At 41.6% G+C, this 25319-nt stretch overlaps 1 protein-coding gene across 11 annotated transcripts in view; it reads right to left on the reverse strand.

Annotated features, from left to right (window-relative positions):
- Positions 1-1265: 1265 nt before the first annotated feature.
- Positions 1266-25319, reverse strand: part of LOC116735781 (RNA binding protein fox-1 homolog 3-like) — a 551222-nt gene continuing 527168 nt past the window's right edge. For 8 of the 11 annotated variants that reach the window (XM_032587877.1, XM_032587867.1, XM_032587869.1 and 5 more), the window contains 4 exons: positions 23618-23657; positions 20734-20792; positions 15823-15901; positions 8970-12458 (listed from right to left, as the gene is read on the reverse strand). In XM_032587877.1, the coding sequence (XP_032443768.1) occupies positions 12366-12458; positions 15823-15901; positions 20734-20792; positions 23618-23657 (271 nt within the window). In that variant the 3' untranslated portion in view covers positions 8970-12365. Of the gene's footprint in view, positions 6158-8969; positions 13728-15822; positions 15902-20733; positions 20793-23617; positions 23658-25319 lie in introns of those variants that run through there. The other 3 variants (XM_032587873.1, XM_032587878.1, XM_032587876.1) reach the window with 2 other exon arrangements.

Below are 25319 nucleotides of genomic sequence, written 5' to 3' on the forward strand. Positions count from 1 at the left end.
CTCAAATTATAAAATAAGTATCAACTTTTCATAGTAAACATATTTCTAAATGTGCAATTGACACAACATTTTCACCAGGTATTGCTAACCCCTAACCCAAGTAATCAATTCATAGAAAGAAACCAAAACAAATAAGTTCAGATATGAAGTGTGTATTGATGTGAAAAGACTCAAGGAAAAAGTATTAAAAACACATATTGCTATTTATTTAATACTTACAGAAGCCTTTGCTGGTAATGACAAATCTGTTTCTTGAATAAACAGATTTATTCAAGACGCCTCCTGTTATTAGTCGCATGAATTGCTCAGGTTTGAGCAACACAATATCATCTGCTGATATTCTGATGATGATATATTGCACAGCCTTACTTAGTGTGGAAATATAGGAATACATGAGAAAACAGATTTGAATCAGGAATTTTTTAAATAAAAAAAGGAGAAAACTTATCATTCGTCTGTGTTTTTGCTCCCCGTTGAGTTTCTATAAGATTTTAATTGAAATGTAAAATCTGTCTAGAGTGTGACGGCAAAAAAGGAGTGAATTTTCCATCTCTGATTATTCTTCCAGGAGTTTGGGAAAAAGAACAATAATGGAAAATTTTAGGAAACAAGAAAACACGATCGCACTCAAGGGATCTTCAGATGCATGTCCAACCAAACTGGTTTCCCTCTGAATCCCTGATTTTCACTTGGAAATGAAAATGCCTTAAGGAAACAGACGACTGAATTTTGGATTGGTAAAATCTAATGGCCTTTAAAAGAAGATGTGACATTTAAAAAAGGAAGACATGACACGCCTGCTGGAATGAGGCCTGCAGAGGTCTCATTGTGTAAATGTTGACGTGGTGCAGCAGAAATACAAATAACACCGGATCTCCAGCAGAAACGCCTCATTTTACTGTTTGCAGAAGCTCAGAGGATTAAAGCCAACAGTGATGGATGCGGACTCATCTTCTGTAATATTTACATTTTCTGGTATTTTCTTCTCCGTCCGCCCCTGAAAGACCGGCGTCTGTGTTTTTCCACATTCAGAGGCATTTTGGGCCATAACGCCGGCCTCCGCGACAGACAGGTTCTCTCCATCTAGCAGCCCCACAAGGGGTTGTTGCAAGACAAATGGCTGTAGGAAGAAGCCCCGCCCATTTCCAGCTGCCTCATCTCGTGCGGCGTCTCGGCTCGGTTGTGCGGTGGGATTTGTGCGGTACATCGAGTCCCAGTCCACTGCGCGCCATCACTCACCACAAACCACCCGGAGACTCCGCAGCTGAAGTAGACAAGTTTATTAATGATAATAATGAGGATGATGAGGATGATAATATTAATAATTAGTCATAATTATAATAACGTTAATGTCATAATAAATAGAACTCTTCATCTGAAGCACGTAAAGAGAAGCATACAGAAAGAGAAAAAACAAAAACACAAAGTTCAGAGTACAGAGCCAGAGGAGGGGGCAGGGACTTCTAGAGACATTTTTTAACCTTTCAATATATCCATTTAATTTTTAACATTTTTAAACATTATTTAACTGGAACATTTACAAAAAGGAGAAAGAGATAGAATTTAAAAAATCCCTTATAAATAAATTTTGTCATCATTAGAACAAAATACAAGATTTGGGGAGTCAGAGGATGGTCTTTTTTTTTCTTTTTGACGTATTTTTTTGTTCTTTTCCCCCTGAAAGGACAGCTGAAGGAAGTAAGAGACCAGTTGGGGTGAAGGTTATTATGTACAGAACACCAGGAATACAAAAGGGGCCAGTCGACTCACATACTGGAAGGCTGGGGATGGGGGTAGCTATACGGGGTCCGATGTAAGCGAGGGGCATCCTGCGAGTGTCACAGCTCAAGCAGTTGTGCTCAGGAAGATCAGGACCAGTTTTTAAAACATAAAGGCATCTGAAGGAAGGAAGGAAGGGAGGGTCGCCGTACGCCCACCCCCCCTCGCTCCATCCCACCGCTACGCTACGGCGCAGGCTGGAGTTTTAGCTCGGCCTTTTTTTGTTTTTCACTGCGTTGGCCAGCGAGCAGAGACAAACAACCACAGCGGGAACAAAACGGCCCTAAAGGTTAAAAACAGGATGGATACCTCACCACTGCTGCTCCAACACTAACATCTAACTACTTCCATTAAAACATTTAAAATCTATTTAGTATTTCTGATATCAACTGGATAAAAATTCTAAGGCAATAAAATTCATCTTTTATACATTTTTTTTTTCTTGGTTTTCAACTGCAGCTCGCATGAAGCTGTGGCAGCTACACACTGTCAACCAGCTCATGGGAGCCGTAGCGGGTAAATGGAAAAAATATAACAAAATACCTTCATGCATTAAGAGCTGTAGTAACCTGTAAGCAGGATGGGACTCTCCATCACAACTCTAAAAGGAGTTTTATTTGCTTTTTTATTTTTTACAAAACCTGCACTTTAAAGTTAGCTGCAAAGCTGCATATACGTCTGAAACGAGTGCTGTGGTAGGAGTGTCATTGGTTCGGTGTTTTGTCTTTGTCTTCGCTGTGAACTGTGGATCAGAATGAGCAGTAGGTAAACATCAGGAGAATACGCAGAACGGCAACATTGCACACAGCCCCTACTTTCTATTCCTACGTCTACAACAGTTAATACGAGAAACAAATCAAGATCGGTTCATTTGTTTTGCACAAGTTACTGCAAATGTTGCTATTCTCAGACCTCAAACTTTTTTTTTTGGTTTGCATAAACTAAAGAAGAGGCAGCTTGATCTCTGACATGCTTTTTTTTTTTTTGCATCACTGTTCCAAAGTAATGCTACGTTCTTTGATTTGAAACAAAATAAATAAAAACACGGTTTAAAAAGGTCAAACCCAAACAGATACACAGAGCTTCATGGTTCCCCCTAAAGAAAAACACACCAACGCTGCTGCAGGAAGTGAAATGTCCACATCTGCTGCCACAAATACTCACAACAGCACCTTTTGTGAATTCATCCGCTGCTGAAAATAGTCCCCAAGGAAATGCACTTGAGCTCACTTACTATTTGAGTAACATTTGCTAAAAACTACACGTTTTTGTTTAGGTTTTTTTGTTTTGTTTGTAAAAACAGTATAACTAAGTCAGAGATACTGAGACACACACATTTTTTTCACTTTTTCTCAAGATTTGTTGACAAAACTAAAACACGTAATAATACCAGTGTCATCCCATCAGATTTGATCTGCTAGTAGCTAACTAGAATAAGTACACAACAGTGTTCTCTCAGAAAATGTGCCCATCACACATGACATCAAGTGTTTTTGTTGCAGTATGCATAGATAATTCAGTGGACGAACTCCAACTATGTGACGAAAAGGAGGAAGAAACGAACTGTGGCTCTTTATCTCTGGCTCCCTGGAAGTTCCCGGCAAACTAAAACTCCAACCTGCTCCTGAGTTTCCTGACCCACCTCCAGTCTGCGGAGCTGAAAGTAGGCCAGAACAATCAGTTGACTCTCAGAAACAAACCAACAGGTATGAAGATGCTAAATCTGCAGATGAAAGCTGTATGGGAAAACAAATGACCGACTTTACCCCAATTAGACTTCACAACAGTTAGTTGCCATGATATAGATACTCTGTAATATATGGGAGGCTGTCTACAGATGAGCAGAGGTCGTGTGGGTAGGAGCCCTGATTCAGAACAAGTCTTTTTTGTTGTTGTTATTTTTAACCTGAAAGAAGATGAAGTTAATCAAGAAGTGTGAGGTGAGATTTACTGTACAGAATATTAACAGTACACTGTGTAGTTTTGTACAGGAAGTCAGAAGCTTAATCTTTTCTTTCCCTCTTCATAAACCACCACTAACCAAGTAGCATACCCTGAACTCTCAAACTAAGTTGTGCTTCACCCAAACCTGCTCACCTCTGATTTAAAAAAAAAAGTAAAAAGTTTCTCCTCAGGGCCAGCAGGTTATATCCAATATGCAGTAAAACCAAGCGGCCGCTCGCCCACCGGGGTCAGCGTGAGACCGGTGCTTCGTAAACCAAGGCCGCCACAGGAAGCTGCGAGCTGGCCTCCTTCAGCGCAGCTCGTTAAAGCGGCTGAAGAGCGAGCGCTTCCTCTGCAGCCGTGACTGAATGAAATCTGGGTCACGTCGATACGCATCCAGGCTCCGCCGTCATCCCAGAGTCCCGCTGTCTCCTGATCAAAGAGCACTGAGCCTGCGCCTTCAAATCATACTTTGGTTCAAGTAAGAAAGAGAAATCAATATTCATAAACTTTTTACTACACCTTGCGCTAATTAGGAAGTCTTTGCAGCTCCAGTGAGGGGTCAGAGTAACTGCAGATGTAAACCGTTGTCTCGGAAGGGCCGGCGGGTCGGTGAGGAGGCGGGATGTGACGCTTTGCTCTGACGATGGCGGGAATCCAGCGTGTGCTGTTGGTCTGCGAGAATCTGCACAGTGCGTGTGTTGGTGGTACGGGTGGGACTCAGGGGAGATCAGTTCACACTATCACCGTCACACTTTCAGTCATATAGCACATGATCACATGTTACAGTAAATATCAGGGACATATTTAGTTGGAGGGGGTTCTGATAACTATGCTCGGGGGGCCGGAGGATTTCCTGCCACCCCCTCTATTCCCTGACATCACCACAGCCCATATAATAGATATGTATATATATTTATATACAGAAAAAAGAATACATACTCATCGGACACCCTAGACATTAAAATACATTCAAAAACTGAACCGACATTCTTGATTAAACACGTTTACAGTGACTCTCCTGATATAAAGAATTAAGGTTCTGCTTTCACAAAATTAAAACTTTTTTTTCTGTTCAAAAGTTTTGAGTGCTGAAAAAAACAAAACAAATATTCTCAGAATACATTGACGAAAGAAATCACATATTTCAGCCCTCGTTCCTTGATACTGTTGGATGGGCACTACTGTATTTCTATAATGTTTTATCTAGCGACACAGTCTATATGCCTCAGGCTTGTGTTTTGGTTATGCACCTGCTGATGTAGTACAATGGGATTACTCGATTATAATTCAATTTGTTACATGGATGGTGATGAGTTATTCTCGTCGGATGGGAACGTGCATCCTTGGTAGTTGTACGCACCTTGTTTTCGTGTTGGTCTGACAGTTCATCCGTCGGTGCAGAGTGACACAAAGGCTTGGGCTCGGAGTCTGGCAGGTGGATAAAGTCAGCGGCTTTGGCGCCATTTTTCTCTCAGTAGTCCTTAAGTCAGTGACCTCTGCTGGGGCGTGGAGAGGGGCAGACGGGGAGGCTCGGCTGTGTACCGTGTCACCGTCCCGCCGTGGCTCACCCCCCCCACTCCCCAAAGCTGTAAACCAGTGACTCTGCCCATTGGGGAGGGCGGGGATGCCCAATGGTGCTGCCAAAAAGGAAGTGACATCACGACAGTATCCACGGGGGACGCTGCTAACAGTAGGCGCTGCGGGCCGACGACGCCACGACAAGGAGGAAGTGGCGGCGTCATCTTCGTCGGCCCAAAAAGGAAGAAAGGAAGGAAGGAACAGGGCGGAGCCACGAGACTCCGCCCACAGGAAGTACAGCGTAGAAAGTGCTTCTGCCTGGATGCCGAGCTCTCCCTGCCACCTTTTGTTTCTTTTCTTTCGTTTCTTGTTTTTAGTTGTTTTTTTTTTTACACGACCTCGGTGACAGAGCAGTGTGCCATAGAGAGAGGAGGCGGGGGGCGGGGGAGGTCGTCCTCCCTCCTCCTTCCTGCATACCACAGAATCAGCATCAAGGGCCAACTGTTCATCTCCCTTACCAAAAAACATAAAAACAGATTTGTACATATATACTGCTTTATACACACGTTTTTTGTTTTTTTTACCATTGTAAATCACAAAAGTATAGAAAAATAAAATGTTTTATAATAACGGGACACTTCCTTCTCTCTCTGTCTTTTTTTTTTTCTACCCGGCAAAAAGGTGGTCCCTGGTGGAAACTGGCTCACTCCATCTGTCAAGTTTGTGGCTGGTTTGACACCACTGCCGCGGCGCCACTTTGTACGCCTCCCGTCTTCCCTCGCCAGCCTCAGTAGAGGGACTCCTTCTCGTCTTCTTCTTCTTGTGTTATTTTCTTAAAGCTAGTTCTCCTCTCTTCGTTGTTTTCATCTGTGATGTCCATCAATACTGAGTACAGCTCTTCGTTTTGTATTTACTAGAAACAGGGGAGAGAAGCAGGGAAAACTGGTAAATACGCAGAACGTGATGACTCACTGTGATAGATGTGCCAGTTTTCAACATGGCAAAACATGCAACAAATGTACAAACAGATATAAATATACAATTTTACAAGGAGGAAAGTTGAGGATGAGGTTTGAGCACAGAGTCGTAACACCTGACATCAACTTTAAAGTTTGGAGAGAAAACATCTTTTGTAACGCAGCATAAAAGAAGCCGCTGCTGTTGCTGCTCTCGCCAGAATAAAGATCAGAGTCAGCTGTAATCATACATGTGGAGATCGGCACTTTGGCGGAGCGCAGTGAGAAGTGTTGGCGTAATGGGGCTGGATGGAGGCGGAGGAGAGCGGGCGTGGTGCGAGGGGGCCGTCCCAGGACCCTCGTCACGACAGATGCTCACTAATTCTCACTGATCTTCAGCAGCTCAGCGGAGCTTCTGATAAAGAAATGTATGAAAGAAGATGAGGCGTTGATTTGGAAATGGCTTTGTAGTCCAACTTCCAATCCGGAGAGACAAACAGTGAAGTGGCGTGCTCAGTCAGCATCCATCCATCTCTCTGTTCTCATAGAGGACTGGCCCAGCGTTTCCCCGCCGCTCTCCGTTCCATACCTCAGATTTACTGCGCGCTCACTTGGGAGCTGCCATACAAAAATATCCACATGCAGTCTTACAACTCAGCAGGGAGAGAGCACAATGGGCTGGAGCTACATATAGTCCTCGCTGACAGGCTGCCTGGTCCTGGAAGGACTGCAGACACAAATATATTAATCACACGTAGACTTGAAGGATTCAGGAGAGGGTTAGTTCAGGTGTTAGAGTCTGTGCTTCTTTATGAAATCTGCTAAAACCCGGTGGGTCTGAGCCATCCAGATACCGTTCTAGAAGGAGGCTGCGGTATTTTCCCTGTGTTTTATTAATTTATAGTCACTAATAACTTTTTATATCTAATCATTAAGTTCAGCAGCCACTAAACTTCTCTGTTCATCGTTACTTTAAATTTATCACATTTTCTTTACTTTTTAAGCGTAATTTTATGCTAATTAATAAACATTATAGCAATTCGGAGATAAATATATCAACTGCATCATTAACAATGGTTAATGATTGCATTTCGGTCACAATTCAGTTCAATTCAGTTAGAATTAATGACTCTGAAACCAAATGATGTTTGGCCTAGTTCAAGCAGACCCACTAGCTTTCTTATATGGGTGCTTCCTGTTTGGGTTGTCATAGCAACCATGAGTTAATCCATATTAATGTCTGGAATTTTTTGGCACCAACACTTGAGACCTCTAAAAACACTTGTAACTGTTTATATTATTAGTTAAAACACCAAATATACTTTTACATTTTACAACATGTTAATTTCCTTTTGTGACCAATAAAGTATTTTTGAATTGAATTGAACCCGTCTGGGAAATTCTGCAGCAGCTAACATTGACAGTCTTCCTTAAGCGTATTCTTGGGGATTCAGCCAATCAGCACAAAGGAAAACGAATGGACTTACCGTTTTGAAAAACGCCAACCAATGGTGAGTCAAGTATCGCTGTAACTTGTATTTCAGCTTCCCAAACTGCTTCTTTTTCTGAATGTTTTCATTTTACGAAAAATTCCACAAATAATTTGTGAAATCCATGAATACTGAATTATGAATAGATGGTGGTTCATCGTACATTTCCTGTAAATCTTCATTTAGTCTGGAGTTTCCAATTAAAACACAACTGTGAACAGCTTTGTATCAACAAAGGTGAAAATGTGATTTTAAATGGCATAATCTTTTCTTTGATAATTCACTAATATTTGCTGTTCAGTATTCACAGAATTTTCTATGGAAGTATTTCACATAATTTTCCAGATGTAAAATATTTGAAAGAAAATGCAGCGCGAGAAGCTGAAATACCTCGACAACGCTGCTTGACACGCGATTGGCTGGCATTTCAAAAGCAGCCAATCCAAGAGCACCATTCAGTTTCCTTGTTGCTGATTTGCTGGAGCAGATAAGGAAGACTGTAGAAAAGCTGATTTCCACTGTGCGTATTGATTTATATGAAGATATCATTTGCATCTGAACTATTAAAATAGGCAGCTATGAGTACTGTAGGATAGAAATTTAAATCAAGGCGTACGAACCGACTCTTGGTTGGTAGGAAATATTCTGTGGCTCATGTAAAACCATAGAAACCATTAATGTGTTCTATATTTTCCCTTTTTCACTCTGACATGCTGAAAACATTGACACTGAAACAAAATGGCGGTAAGAGTAAAAGAAAACATGAGCTTCTGTTGAGAAAGAGGCTCCAGTCTTTCTTTATGCTGATGATATTGTAGAATTACTAAGTGTTTCCGCTAATCATGAAGACATAAACATATTATTTTTCAATTAGAGGAAGGTTTCTCCATATGAGGAGAAGTTAGTCAGGGCTGGGACATTTGCAGCTTCCTGTTTGTCTGGATTGTTGTTGATTTGCTGGAGGATGACATGTTTCTCCCACTCAGTTCAGTTTGTTGCATGATTCATTTCTTCTGGTTTCTGGATAAAGTTATGTATTAAAATACAGAACAAAATGCTGCTGAATTCACTATGTTTCTGAAACATTAAAAAATAATTGTAAGGGCCTATTTAAAGCTCTTAATGAAACCACATTTATCAGTATCTGCATGGCCAGACGCATCCAGGCATGAATAATTTTTCTTTCTGTGAAAAACTGAAACAGAAAAACAAAGAAAAAGAAAATTCACCCCAAATCGAGTTTTTCTCAAAAACAAACATCAATGTGTGAAGGCAGACATAATGTTCTTAGAACTGCTTTATTCTGACACTCAGAAAACAATCAGTGGTTACTTATATGTCACATACTGACAACAGAAAGATCTCAAGAATAACTAAAAGTTTCATTATAGTAAACCTTTTACCTATGAAATTAATCTCAAAGAAAATTACTTTACACCTTTCAGACAATATATTCTCATTATAGAAATTACATAGAGTTCAAGAACAGGTTGAGCTAAGTTGAAAATACACATATAACCCCACTTCATATAGGAATACATATAAAACAGTTACTCAGAGAATCATGATATAGTTTGTGTGTATATACATTTAAATGTATTTACAGGTGCTGCAACTTTTTTGCTTGGTTTTCTTTTGTACAAATATTTTTAGGTGGATTAATAAACTCACCTGCCAGCTTATCAGGGCTTAGTGGATACTTGTAAATATAAACGATGCATAAAGAGTATTTTCTTCTCATATGTAAACATAGCTCAGTACTACTATTAATAAGTGTAAACAAGTGGATCAAATAGAGGACTGGTTGCATATTAAGCTGGTTATGAAGTACAACAAAAGCAAACAAACCTAAAAGTTAGAGTCTTTGTACTATAAATTCACATTTGACTTACTGTAAGCATGATAAAATGCATTAGATCTTTACACTATAGAATGCTAATTAATATTATATCTATAACATTTAAGCCTTGATAAGCTGACATTGAAACAGCTAATTTGAACTTTTTCTGTAAACTGTTGACAAACCCGTGCAGACTGTTAGGAGCGGCTCCTGACATCGACCCACTCGTCCCGGAAATAACATCACATCAGGGGAAAAAAGGAAAAGGTTTCCCTCGCAGCGAGATGTTTGTCGGGATAACTTACATTCACAAACACATCTCCATTTCCTCTTAATTGCATCGCATATGCTAATGCTTTAACATTCAGTGTAATTACCAAAAGCGAATTAGTGTATCACCACACTCTGATGACCGTAATGGATTAAAAAGTCCATTTCAGCGGTATGAACCACAAATCATTGGGAGAAACTATTATTAAAGCCGTAATCTATTTACAGAATAAAACATCTCCAAACTAATTAAGCTCCTTTTAAAATTACCAGAGCAACAAATCTAACAGTTTCCATGAAAATTTACTCTGAATGCGGAGCCAGAATGAAAAGCTGAGTCATTTAAACACAACCTTAGTCATCATTCTGATTTTAATATTTGACTGCAAATAATATTGGTTTTGCATTTCTGATATTAAAAGTAGTTGTCAAAATTCACTCATGGATGCTTGATGGACAACTTCAACACAGATGCACAGAGTTTGTTTTGATGGTAAATGACGCTCTTTGTCTTTCCATCAACCTGGCAGCTCCTCTGGTAATCAGACTGATGAAGGAGCGCCGCCATTTTTCCTCTTACACTGTGAAGGTTTGCTTTAAACCCTTCATGTCCAAGTATCAATACAGAAGACTTCCTGGTTGCCAAAGTATGAGGAAATATCAACCAGTGACATTTTCCTGCAATCAAAACAGGAAAATGTTTGATTTCTAACAACAAATCTGACTATGTGCGTATTGATAAACTGGATGCTTAGTTTATTTTTGAGCCGGTAAAACCAAAGTTTTTTTGGCCCTCAGGTCTTGACTTTGGCCCAGGTGAAAAAAGGTTTGGACCAAGCAGAGAAAAACAAGCTAAATTTAATCTGATTTTACCGATTAAATAATCATCAGAAATGTTTGCGAAACCAGAAAACGATTTTATATGAGGCTGCTGAGAAGGTCCAAATACTCTACAAATATATATTTACAGAAAACGTTTCTTTACGTCTAGAAATACAACAGATAACTTACTACTTTATAAATCGTTTTTATTTTATGTGAGAAAATGCTATTTAAAAAAGCTAATGTCAGATAAGAAAATCACTACAAAATTTTTTTAACTTTTCATATTTTCTAAACAGTCAAAGTTTAGAAAATGACTCTGTAAACGGTTACTGATCAACAGAAGCTTTTTATCTAAGGGCTAAATATGAAAAACATAATTACATTTTTCTTATTTATGAAGGAGATGGTAAAGAAAATGTTTATCATCCTTCTGTAGGAGTTGTAATAACATTATATTCTTAAAACTGTTGCTAAATGTGATGTTGACATTTGAACTCTCCGGTTGATGAAAATGTAAAAATAATTTTGTTGGAGACGTGGTGATGTTATTCCAGGGACTCTGAGTGAAGTCACGCTCTCTTCCTGTTTGTTTCCTTCCTCCATCACAGTCAAACATTCTGATGCATATTCATATATATTTTATATCTATATAGCACGTCATAGGCACACACATTCAGATCAGAAAAACAGAAAAAAAGGTCGGTTTCATTCCAGGCTAGCTTGCTAATGGTGGCCACTCACTGAACACCCACTCATGAAACTCTCCTGTTTGCTAAAAATAATTCTCAAAGTTTGTTTTGCTCCTTATAAAACCCCTGAATGGCGGGGGGCATTCACACTAGCATAGAAAAGGAAGAACAATGTTTTTTTTCTCTTTTATATCCACATAAAGATCTTCTTTGACTCATGAGATAATGAGCTAATTTTCTTTTTTTTTCTGATATACAACATTACTCTGTCATTTTAACATTTTGACTAAACATGACTAGCTGTATATGAGAGATTTCATAAATATGTTACATCTCAGAAAGAAATAAAAAACAAAACAAAGTGCAACAGACATTTTTTTTGAGATCACAAACACTTGTGTGAGTACATGTAAAGTAAATATTATTGGCAATAGCTTTGATTTTTCCCATAGCTGCACTGAAACCAGCTAACAGTAGCTACACAGAGATTTCCTTTAAATCACGTAGCACAAGTAGAAGCCAATGACTGGATGTGGACTAGCTCTACGTCTCCTAACGCCTGGGTGCTTTTGGGTTATATCTTCCTGTGTAAAATGTCTTATACAGTAAATGTCTATCTATATATTACAGAAGCTGTAGCTCAGAACAGTACAGTCTTATTTTCTCGTTCTCTCCTGGGGTCTCTAACAGAAAATAATAAGATCATCTCGGCTCCGTAGAGGTGGAGCGTGCTGGTTGCGGAAGAAAACAATTGTCCTGAATGCTGAGGAGTGAGCAGCTCTGGATCTTAGTTTGTGAACTTTAGTTAGCTTATCCTGAGGTAAAACATTTTGTGCAATGCTTAAAGAAAAGATCCCAGTGACTGGCGGAGGGTTCGCCCCTCCTCTGCGCCGTGTCTTGACTGTGCGTGTGCGACTTGATGTTAATAGTGAGGATATGTGGCCGAGTCTGCTGCAAACTCAGCCCCCATGCAGCTAATTCGCTCTCAGACGGCGGTTAAAGGGGAGGAACTGCCTGCAAACTGCAACGCTAACGCCACCAACCAGTTGGCTCATTCAGCCGCTGATGGGAGGAGAAACAGCGGAGGATTCTTATCTTGATTCTCCAGAGTCAAAGGCGACGTCTTCAAAGTGCCGGTTTCGCTCTAATGAAAATCAAAAAACCAGAGAAGCTCAATGTGCAATAACAGCAGCAAGAAAAGTTCTTAAAGCAACTTGTGTCGATCCGCTAATCTAATTTCTCTACAGTAATCCATTACAACAGTCGTGTAATAAATCTTATTTACAGGCTACAGTCTCTACTGATTTTTCATGGGCTTTATTTAATAAAACAGAGATTCTGCTCCTGCATGCTTTGCTGCGTTAAGTTTAGCGACACATTCAGGAGAACTCCATCTCTTCTGGTACGAGTGTTTAGGAGACGTTTACCAAACAAAAGGAAAAAACAACACAAAGTACACGCTTCATTTGGTTTGGTTTCAACACCGATCGCTTCCACAAAGTATTAGAAAAGCCACCGAGCATTAGCCGAGACGGGAATCCACGCTGCCGCCGGGCAACGCTGATGCTACTTCTTTGTTTTCCATGCTGTCCCTGAACGCAACCCGCCAGCGTTACTCCCCTAAAACACTCGCTGCTGCAGAATAGCTGCATGTACGGCGATTTGCAGCAGACGGGGCCACCATGTGAGCGCTGCGAGTCCCAAAACAGAAATCTGACCTTCATGACCCTTAACTCTGCATGCTGTCATACCACATTGTACAGCTTGTAAGGCTCCACTGCAAGTGCACAACAGTAGGACACTCTAAGGTTAAAAAAGGAATAAAAAAAACCAAAGCAGTCAGAGCAGCGCTGTCTTTGAGCTAAGAATCACCAGGTTCGGTTCAGTTAGCTTCATTTCTGTTAAGAAGTGGATTGAATCACGAGCGTTGACCTGATTTCTGCTTGTTGTGTGTGAGACAGAAACAACCCGGTGTATTCTCAGTCAGATGACAGCGGCTGCATACACACACCTCTGAGCATGCACCATGCGTGCTGCAGTAGGCTCACATTGGTTATGGTGACACAGCACCCATATACAGCAATCAAGATAATGCACATGTGCATAAAAGTTTCCAAAAGAAAACCAGAAGCACAAAATGAATACAAAACAAGAGCAGACCAATGATGACATCAAAGAGGTTGTTGTAGAGGGTGTCAGGGGAGGGGCTCAGCATGTGGACCTGGAAGCTTTTTGTTTGATTTAGCTCTCCACCAAGGACCGGCTGTTCGCTTGTTACGTGTTTGACTTTTTTTTTTCCTTCTAAAGATAGTTTGTTTTTTTGTTTGGGGTAATGTCTCTCTGTCTTTTCTCGCTTTTTTTCTTTCTTTTAGTAGGGAGTGAAGCGACTGTACCCTCCTCTGTATAGGCTAGCCTGCAACATCAAAGATGAAAAAGTACCAATCAGTATTCAGGTGACAGCTTTAGTTGGATTCTCTTTCTCTGCAAATTTCCTTCCTTTAAACTTATTGACTTTCCATGTTGGAGCAACTTTCCGAATGGGAACGGTCAGCAGGCAGATTGATAGTTTGATATATTTAAGCCGATAATTGTTTTGCTGAATTGATTGCCTGACTTGATGCTCTCTGAGTGTGTGTTAGGAACAGGGTCAGCAGGAGCCGAAGTAGATTGGTGGACTCAGAGCTTAGCCGACGTAATTTATAATCTGTGGGAGCAAAGAAAAAAAAAAGAGCACTTTCTTAAATGAAAGTCATAGAAACACTAATTCCAGATTTAATAGTTACTTTAATTAAAATAAAAGAAATAAGTATATTTTTCTGCTGGAGAAGTCAGTCCTTGCAGGGCTGTAAATTAGAGGGAAGCAGAAGGAGTTGAGAGTTTGAATCACGGCTCCTTTTCATGTCTGCAGAGGTGCCTGCACCTTTCTGGGGGGGGCAAACCACCACAGGATATTAGCCCTTAGATTTAGCACCATGCTCAGGATATCTGGGGCAGACACACATAAAGCATGCAAGTGGGCCTATGCATGCACACCTGCACATGCACGCACGCACACAGTCCCTCCTCTCATCTCTATGTGGTTCTGTTGCAATTAGGAAACTCCAAAGGCGGCCGTGCGCCTTCAACGGCTAATTTTGCCTAATTTCAGGGAGTCCTCTTGCTTGCGCAAAAACTTTTACCCATATTAGATCCGTCTGCAAGCTGGAAATGAGAAAAAAGGGTTTCCAACCTCAGAGGAACTAATTATTGTATAGTTTTTAAATGCAAAATGACTTCACTCTGCTGGAGGAGCATTAACCAAATATGATTAAAGAATTAGGAACCAAACGGGTCTCCTCTCTTTAGCTCAGGAGTTTATTAGATATTGGCCTCTGTGCAGAGCATCTCCCAGCAGCTTCACTGTTTGTTTAACACACATACACACACACCCCTACAGACACACACACTCTCTCTCGGGTCTCTGTTAAGCTTCCCAAGCTCCCAACACACACCAAACATTAGCTCTGATAATTTCAGGGGCCAGATCCCGTCGTCTATTTTCAATCAAGAGGACGATTTTTAGAGTGAGGAAAATGGAAGGAAATTTGGAGGGAAAAGAAGAAAGAATAAAAAAAACATTCAAGCACATTTTTTTTAATTAAGTAAATGAAGAGGGAGAAAGAAATGTCTTAATTAATGAAAGCTTTTAGCTAGCAGCTGCACCGGGGAACTTAAAGCTTTAGATTTTTCTTTTTATTGCTGTTGAAAAATCGCATGCATGCCGGAAATTTGAGTTATTTCTCAAGCAGAGAGCGCGCCTCCGATCAGGCTACTGGGCAGAAGAGGAGGGCGAGGCGACTCCCCGCCCCCCTCTGTCTCGCTCTCTTGTTTATGTCCCACGGCACGCTGCTGCATGCGTCTCATGGCCCTTAATCTCTGGGTTTGGTCTGCGAGCCCGCTCCCATCCCCTCCTCGCCATAAAACAAAACCAAAGAGAAACTGTCAGTTTCAAAACAAGGTGATCTTCTATTTTTTAAAATCTTTTCATCTTTGATGTTACAGTAGCTGCAAAAGCTAGCTAAAAACAGACATTAACAATTGAACTTCATCCCTTCAGAGGTTTGGCTGAATGGAAACAAAAAGATGAGGCAACTCGCTCGACGGCGAGTTGAATGAGGTCGGATAAAAACAGAAAAGCTTGAAAAATGAAAACAAATCATTCTCATTACAGGAGGAACTCGAGTCAAACCAGTGATGCATGAGGTGAGAACGTACGGTTATCGCACTAAATGTCTGAGCCAACTTCCACATGCCGGGGGCTTCACAGTACTGCTCAGTTCCACTAGGGTGTGCCAGAGAGCATGGCAAAAACTAAATCAATTAATGAAAAAAATAAAAATTAAAAAATAGGTGAATAAAAACCAGAATGGCTGCAGCCGCTGGTCTTTGTCGTACAGCGTGTGCTAGCTACCGTCATGATGTCAGAGTCGGGGTGCAGACGGGAAGAGGCGGCGCTCTCAGAGACTTACCATGGTCCCCACACTGTATGTGGCAGCAGGGCCAATCGTGTGGTGGTAGGGGTCTGCTGTTGCATAGACTCTGCCATAGCTGCATGACAAGAAGCACAGAGAAGACAGTCATTGATCTATCACTGACGAACAGTTACGCATTCTTGTTTCATGCTCAACTCTTCAAAGTCTGGCGTACAATCGGTTATTTCCCTCCTCGGCCTCCTGGGCTTCCCGCTTTATACCAGGTAGATCACAAAGGACGGTTCAAAGGTTGGTGCATGGCGCTTGTCTTTGCTCTGTCGTCTTGATTAAGTGAATAGGTAAAGAGCAGAGGGAGGAAAGCGGCAGCCGGAGGGCTGGGTCTCTCCCCCGGAGCTTGTTTACCCGGGCTGCACACTGGGCTCACGCCCTTGTCTTTTCATTGCTGCTGGTTTGGAACTAATCCTTCCAATTTCCTTCTAAGACAGGACAAGATGTGGCTGCCTCATTTATTTATTTATTTATTTGACTTCACATATTCCTCTATTTACTTTGCTTCTCTGTGTTTTTTTTCTCTTTCAGCGCTTGCTTGCAAATGAGGGTCTGCTCGGAGCAGATAAGGCACACCCAGCCAAGGACTGAGGGCACCGAATCAACCGGGAGTAAAAAAAAGGAAGAGGAAAAGCCCCTAAAGGAAACAACAAGACATCCGGCTCCCACGCCGTACATGAGGTACGTCGAGCTACATACGTTTGTTTAGGCCCAGCAGGACATGGAGGGAAAGGTTCTGCTAAGGCTGGGCGATGTGACTTAGAAATAAAATGTCTGATTTTTTAAATACCAAATTTGATTTCTGATTCCGGAGTTAACCTGAATTCAAAGTTGTAAAATACAAAACAAGATGGTGGTTCTAACATCACTATGGAAAAAAATATGGTGTAAAAAAATCAAAATGTTCCAAAAATGGCATCTCCAATCAGAACAATTATGCAAAGAATCAGAAAAGGGGACACAGTGTTTTCTACTAAATGTGAACACTGCGACCACTAAACAAGGTCCAAGGTTATCACATCTCTTTTTCTTTTTAATCTTTAAAAAAAGCTAGTAATATGTCGGTTATGCTAGCTTGATTTTGACAACTTTAACATGTAGATGTGCTGCAGAATTTGGTGTGTTTCGGTTCTGTTTACGAAACACCCAGTCTCCCACACACACCCAGTCTCCCACACACACCCAGTCTCCCACACACACCCACACACACACACCCACACCCACCCACTCTCTGACAGATAATTATTATCTGATTATTATCTGTGTTTAAATTAGCTAATCAACCACAGCTAATGTTCACGCGACTTATTAATAATCGCAAAATAACCATCAAGCCTGAAAACATAAAACTGTAATGATTGTTATTGTGGGAAATGTTTGTCACGGAGCTGTTGTCAGTTGGTTGCTATGACGACAGGTCTGCGTGTGGAGTAAAGTTGAGACGCAGAGCAATAAAAAAGCAGAATGACTAGTTTTGACCCGTTTTTCTGTGTTTTCGTTTGCTGGAGCGCACTGCAGCCGCTGTTAATTACTAAAAGTTTATGAAACAATAAAAACTGGACTAATCATCTCATTTGTTCAATAAACATCAAAGTATTTGCAACAACCATCAAATAGGATAAAAATATTTAACAAACTATATCTCCTACAGCGTCATTTATGTCAAATTAAATTGTCCAATATAAAAGATATATTTGTTCTCTTGCATCGACAGAAACCAAACGTAGATTTATATCCAGGGAAAATTAATATTTTACGCATCAAAATATCTTCAGCTTCAACTTAATGCGTATTTTATATAAATCAGATGAGAATTAAGGAATATTTTCGTGACAGATTCCTGCTCACCTTGCATTGGAACATTCTAGCTATAACTCGGCGTCGTAATGTCGCCTAGCTATAGCAGCTAATAGGAGATGTCCTGTATGGACGGTTCTTCTGGTGTTGCTCCAGAAACACTTTAAGACCAACGAGTCTCCAACTCAGCAGGTCAGACGGCCGGTCCAATGTGACCAGACCCTCAGAGCCTCGGTGGAGCGCTGCGGGGTCCAGACCTCCCTCACCGTCCTGAGCTCTGTTCAGTTACTTATGGGGCTTTGGTAATACAGCCTGTGAGCACTGTTGGCTTTTCAGATAATAAATGTTTCATATTTTACCAGGCTTTCACACGCCTTCCAAGATCCTGGTGACCTAGCGCCACAGATAAGTCCGATAAGGTATTGCTGAGACAATACAGACAAACGCCTATTGATCCAATGGGCATGACCGCTTATTCAAACGGAAACAAACAAACAAAGCACAACAAACAACCTGGGCGCGAATTATATTAAATCTCAGGGAAAGGTATGGGCAACAGAAACAGGAATTAAATCACTGAAAGAGGGGAAAAAGGCTGCTGTCCAATTCTGCTCCCGCCGAGCTCGGCTGCTCATAATTCGAGCCGCGCTCGGCGAGGCCTGATAAATCTTACATTATCGATATGATCTTCAGGCTCTCGGCAGGGTGTACGTTATCACAAGTGACATGCTCAATCCTTTCCAGATTAGATTCCCAAACCGGGCCAGATCCCGGCTGACAACAGCTTTCAGGGGCCGAAATGAATCAGCGCAGTCTCTCTGAACGGAGCGCACCTGAACCGGAGTGACATCACTCAGAAGCCGCTGGTCCATCTCCCTCCACAGACCTGAGGCCATTCATAAATACCACAGTGATATACCCACTCTCAGAGTCACGACATATATCACCGCTCTTCTCATCCAGTCCAACAAGGTTAGCCTTTTTTCCCCGTGCATGTTCTTTAGCTCCGAGCTAAAAAAAGAATACAGCGGCACGCCTAATGGATAAGATGAAATGAGAGGAAGAAAACCTCAGGAAACCCTAAATAACCTTCAGAGTATAGTAAAACGCTGATGAAGCAGCCACCATTCATCACCGCTACATTTGGCCTGTAGATATGTTCCTTATTGTTAGGAAAACACTAATTACGTGAAGCTAAAGTCCAACCTCTGCTAGTCCTTCACTTCAACCAATTCTGCTTCAGTCAGTAAAGTTCTCGTTACCAAAGATAGCTTGTCGAACGTAGTATAGATGTTCCCATCATTCCCACCCGCTGCTGATGAAGAGAAATGCATCTTCAACCAGTTACTACAACGGCTTTCTATGCAGAACAGACACAGGGTTCTATGTATTCTTTAAAAGTCAGTCAACAATGCTTCTGAGCATGGAAAATATGTATATTTCCAGACTTTTACATAAAAAAGGTGAGTAATATTCAGATTCATTATAAGTACAGTACATTTGGGTGGGATTTCTGAGCTGTATTGACATGGTGGTGGTGGAAAATTGGTATTTTTGTTTTGACCTTTGATAAAAACTTGTAGAAGTTAAACCAGCATCACCGTCTTGATCTCTGGGTTTAACCGCTTAATTTTTCCAAGCTTCTTTACTTCCGATGAATGGAGAGGTTTTAAAAATACATCAAATATCTGCTGCTGTTGTTTCAACCTTCCACAACCAAACATGGAGAAGCAGCTTTCAGCTTCTATGCACCACAAATCTGGAACAAACTTCCAGAAAAGTGAAAAACAGTCGAAACACTGAAACCTTTAAATCTAATCAAAAATCCGTCTGTTTTGTGTCTGTTTTGTTAGTGTTTAGTTACTCTTAAGCCATAATAAAGGGAACATTAACCAACATATGTGAAGAGCGTTGATGTTTTTGATGATGGCACTCGTCAAAATGGAATGCTGGTTTCTCAACTGTTGATGTTTTCATAAAGTGAAGCACTTTGCATCGCCTTGTTACTGAAATGTCCTGTACAAATAAACTTAACTGAATCATGGGTTCATTTTTATCGTAGGTTATGCCTCAATAGATACGGACAAAAAAATCTAGAATATCACATTACATGATTTTGAAAAAAATATTCAATATAGTAGAAAAATATAACTTAATATTTGGTTCAGAAACCTGTCAGATGTCAGGTTTCCTGTAGGTTTGGACCAGGTTTGCACTGCACCAGGAGTTTTGTTTGGTCCAATCTTTTCCAGATCGCTCTGGTTTTTTGCTTGTTGCCAGGCAACAAAGGCGCTTTGTTCCCTCCAAGGATTTTCTACTGAGTTCATTCATATCTACAAGTTTTTGTCTTCTTACAATCTTCAGAGATGTTCCTGCCATTAAGAGTGATCTGGTCAGAAGAACATCGGGACCGCGCCGATATTCAACATGTTGGATTATCTCGGACCGTAATCTCGTTTAGCCAATCAGGAAGCAAGCGCCAAAGAGACAACCAACAAATTTACTTTCACAAGAGAATCATTACAGCTTTACTTTCGCTAAAATGCTCCGACAGGTAGAGGAGTAACTAATACAGGTGATGAGTGAAGGAGAGGACCAGAGTTCTTGGTGGTTGGTTGGTGATCTAATGCTTATTTCATGCAATAAAATATTAATTATTTGAAAATCATATAATGTGATTTCACCTAGGAGATTATTATTTTTTTACTATTATTACAACAAAAACAGTTTGAGTTGTGACAGCTGTACTCAAAACAAACAGACATCTATTAGTGCAAGATAATGAAATAAGATTCAAGTTTGTAATCTTGAGATAATAAACCGTTATTTAAAATCAAGCTGAGATTTTTCTATAATGAGATTATTAAAATGTCACAACAATGTTAGAGAACGTAGTCAGTAATTTTGTTGTCAGGGTTCTGACAAAATAACTTGAGATTTTACCAAGACTAGAAAATGTGTAGCTTTTATTTCTCAGACACTAAAACAAAAGAAAACATTTTTGTGATTCTTATGATCCAGAGCTGAATCAGAACCATGTCCATAATGTAACGAGTCTTTGAATGGTTGGTGCAGTGTTTACTGCCTGGGAGGGAGTCTCACCTGTCACTGTAAGCAGCGGTGGTGGTGGGTTGGGCAAATCTGTATGCTGCATAGCCGCCCTGTTAAAATACCAAAGTATTAATTAGTGATTAAGCAAACCTGCTCAGAGAAAGGTTAGAATTCAGATACACAAGCAAACAACAATCCAGGCTGGGAGCTTTAAATGTCACTGCACAGTGTTCTGGTCCTGAGCCCACACCGCGCAGCTGCAGCTCCCCTCTGAGACACCAGAGGGTGCTGTTTGATGTATGGTGCATGCAGCAGGAGGTGGCATTAGGGGAGTGAATGATGATCTGAGGAAGCAGCACATTTGGGGAGCAACTTATTGTGACACCAGAAGCCCAGTGGAGGAGCAGCAACAGGAGCCGATTCCCCAAATCCGTCCCGCAGCAGCTTCTTCTTCTGCTCACAAATGAAGCAAGACGACGGCGTTTGGAGCGTCGGGGAGTCAGGACTGCTGTATTCATTTGCCAGAGTGGGGAAGGAATTAAAGAGCTCATTGTGGAGTGCTGCTATTACTCTCTTTGAAAAATGAAGCCGTTCTCCCACTGTTTTTCTATTAGCGCCACCGGAGTGTGTGCCCGTCTGTGTCCATACGCCGGATAGGTGGCTCTTAATAATGCATGTTTTCATTCATTTTTAAAATGAGGGGGGCGGGGGGGTGTCCGATTGAGCGTCCTCGTCCCGATCCGACTGGATCCCGTCGTTGTTTTCCAAGGGGACAGGAAGTCACAGCAGATGACTTCCTGTGGGACAGGCCTGCCTTGGGACCGCGCTGATTACGGCAACAGGCCCAACAAACAGGGGCCAATAAATCACCGCATTGTCAAATCCTGCACACAGCAGAGCTGCACATTTGTTATTTTGTCAAGGAGGGTGTGTGTTAGCGCAATCATGTACGTGTGCAGCGGCGTGTTTCGGCATGGAGGAGCATGCATATGTATTAGCGCATGCAGTCCTGCTGCATGCATGGGCTGTTTCTGACAGCACTGACTGATTGTTTGGGACACAGCCGGTCCTGATGCTCAAGCTGATGGTTTTCTGATGAAATAAAATTTGTTTTGTGTTTTCGTTCATGCTACTAATTAAATGCGTCCACAGCGGTTTACGTCCCCAAAGCGACCCGCGTGTGCAGAAGAAGAACGTAAACGTCACACAGTAGGGAGGGTTGGGGTTGAGTTTCATCACAATATTGTGACAACAATAAACCTGATGATTAGTAGCTTCTTTAGGACACGGTTCACATAAAGGGCTGCATCTAATCATATTTTCACACTTATTGACACTCCTATTGAACAAACTGGAGAAAATTGTAAAAATACAGACACAATAGGTTACTCTGTTACTCTGACAACAATAAATCAAAATTCTTATCATGATTAATGATATAAAAAAACAACCCAAACAAAACACTGGATCGTTTTCAGATCAAATCTGCATTTTAGCGTGTTAGCATGTTTTAAACATGCCAAACCGACAGGGGGCAGTGTAGCGCTAAGCTAAACCTATCAGCCAATCAGATTGCTTCAAAACAACCATGACTTCCTGTTAGGAATCAAACATGGCACCAGAAGGTTCATTTGTAGGTTGAACAGAAATGCTTAAAAAAAGTGATTCTGTACAGAATCGCAGTTCATCGTCCTGCAATTCTCAATCAGTTCAAAATGCTCAAACATTTTGTATCAAACTGTTTTAAATAAATAGTTTGATACTATAATAGTATTTAATGACTTCTTAATTTTCATTTAAGAAGAAGCCACACAGCTAGGCTAATCCAATACTGGTAATTTAAGTTACAGAATTTTATGCACAAACCTATTTTAGTCTAAATATAAACTGATGGAATTAGATATAATATGGAACTTTATAACATTGTTTTAAATAAATATTCTTTGTTTACATAGTCTTTTCCTCATGATATAAAAATATCATGAGGAATCGAATCGTGACTCTAAAAATTGGAATCAAATCGAAAGGCAGTGAAAGATTTACATCTCTGAGGTTGATCTATTTTTCCATAGTTTTCCCAGATATCCGACTGCGTTTGGCCTCGGCCTCCTGGAGGCTGAAGCAGAGCAGCCGTGACTTGGCAGGCACTCGCTGAGCCTCTCTCAGTCCGCAGCGCCGCTCTCTCCTGTGGCGGTGGGTGTCTGCGCAATAAAAGCTGTTGAAATACGGTCCTATCAAGCGGGCCGGTGTGTAAGCCATATATCACTTGGGTTTAGCGTTTCATTCCAGACGCCGGCGCCGCCGCCATGCGTCGGCCGGGGTGAAAGTGAGAAGCAGCTGTCACCGCCGCCGTGCCCACTGTCATCTCGCTGTCTCAGCAGGAGGAAAATCAAAGGGACGAACTGTGTGCGCACACACACACACACACACACACACATCCAGGTTTGGACTGGTGTCAGAGTGGGGCAGTGCGGTAATTTCAGCATCATCTCCACAGCTTCTGTGAAGGGCGATGTGCAGAGGGACGGCAAATCGCTTTATCTGCTGCTGCTGCTCTTATCTCCCTGGCGGTGACGGTTGTATGGGGGCCACCGGCTCCACTCCGGCCCGGGCAGACCCCCCTGGGGCGGGCAGGGATATCCCGGCCAAGCCCTCAGAGCCAGCACCGCACCGGAGGAAGAATCTAAATGACCCGACTTAACACGGGACACTGAGTCAGGGTCTGCCTCTTTGCCAAAGTCTGAGATCACAGGAAGGGAGCGAGGAGGGAGGAGCTGAGGGGGTTTTAAATTTTGTTGTCGGGTTTCTTGGCATGGCGGAGCGAGGCCTAATCGACGCGGGCTTGGCAGCGGCGCTGCCGAGCAGATCACGTTTTTGTCTCCAGGGCTGAGCCTCGTGTCTGCTTCAGCCAGGAGGAAAAGCCGACTGTACTTACATAGATCTCTGCGCCGTAGAAGCCATCTTGGTACACCACCCTGCGAAGTTGGAGGACAGGAAAGAGGAGTTAGTCTGCTTGCCAGGGAGGTCAGGTTTCTGGCAGCCGCAGCGCGCCGTTCCACAAATAATGAATGACACGTTAAACTGAAAGGTGCAACCATCTCAAATCCCTGTCCAATTTTCTGCTCTGCTAAAGTTGTTTGTCTTTCCAGTTGCTGCAGTTGTTGGAGAGAGGAGGGGAGGACAATAGGAAGCAATAGGAGAAAGCAGCTTTGTCACATGACTTTGCTGTATAAATCAAGCAGCTGCCAGCGGCAGCAAAGGGCCTGAGAGTGGGAGGGAGGGGCCGTGGGATTTCTGGTCTGATCCTGATGTAATCACAGATAGGCGGCTGCGCCGGGCCCCTCGTGTCGGGCCGGCCGGCCGCCGTCGGACCTCTCCCACGGCCACACACACCTCGGCTGATAAGAGGCAGCAGATGAGCGCCGGTCCTCTGAGATCGGCCCGCTAATCTCAGTTCTCACCAGCAGGTTCTCAGGTTTACTCGCATCTCCTCTATGCTTTAATCTCAAAACTTATAAAGTCACTCAAAACTAATTTATTTATTTATTTCACTAATTGATTTGAAAAGCTGAAACTAGTATAAATGTATTACTTTGTGCTTTATTTCTGGTTATTTTAATGATTCTGGCCTACAGAAAATGACATCAGACCAATAAAATGGGAATGTTGTTTGGTGCTTTTATAGAAGTCTTCAGGTTTTATCTGAGTCCATTGGAAGAATTCAGATACTAATAAGAGGTCAATTGGAAAAGAACCAGCATATTTCTTACTTCTTCTAAGTATTTTCTTTATCTTTTTTTAGCTTCGCATCGTGTTTTACTGTTTTATTCCCTCATCAGAAACATTCCTGGATTGTTGCCTTGATGTTTTCATGCGTGTTTGAGGAATCCTTGGTTTCCACTCAGCTCTTCCAGACTAGTGGCAGCCGCAGTCAGCAAACATCTGGTGAAACTGAATCTGCAGCTTATCATACAAACTAGTTCTCAGTGAGGAGCGTTGCTCCGTCAGCCCAATTTAAAAAAATAAAATAAAAATTAATTCTTAAAGTGCTGGTATTATGTGTTTTCCACAGACATAGTGCCATTTTGTAGCATAATCAAGTAACTATGTTACCTCCAGTTGTTATAAAAATGCTATACCAAATGTGACTTAAAAGAAATTTTATTGTGGGATTTAATGCCTTGAAATTGGGCCTCTGTCTCTTTAAAAACTCCTGCTCTTTCTGAAGCTCCGCCTTTAGGAAGTCATACCAACATGGCTCCTCCTTTAACGTTTTTACCTGCGTTGTTCTGAGCAGCAGCTCCTATAATGAGCTCAGCAGCTCCACCAGGTGTTTGCTAATTGCTGCTGGCTAGTCTGAAGGAGCTGAGTGGGGGAGGAGCTGCGTCTTCAAGGCGGGGCTAGGTCCATCCAGGTGTTTTAATGGCTAAATGGTTGCCATGGAGATTAAAGGATTTCTCAAACATGCATGAAAAAAATCAAAGCAACCCTCCATGTACGTCTTTATTTTGATGAATAATACATAATACTACTCCTTTAAAATGTATTGCTCTGTGTTTAATGGACCTATACTGTCACATTTTAACATTTTGAATTTAATTACTTGAGGTCACTCTTTCTATTTGTGAGTTGAGGTT

Source organism: Xiphophorus hellerii, chromosome 16 (assembly GCF_003331165.1).
Source record: "Xiphophorus hellerii strain 12219 chromosome 16, Xiphophorus_hellerii-4.1, whole genome shotgun sequence".
Lineage (NCBI taxonomy): Eukaryota > Metazoa > Chordata > Actinopteri > Cyprinodontiformes > Poeciliidae > Xiphophorus > Xiphophorus hellerii.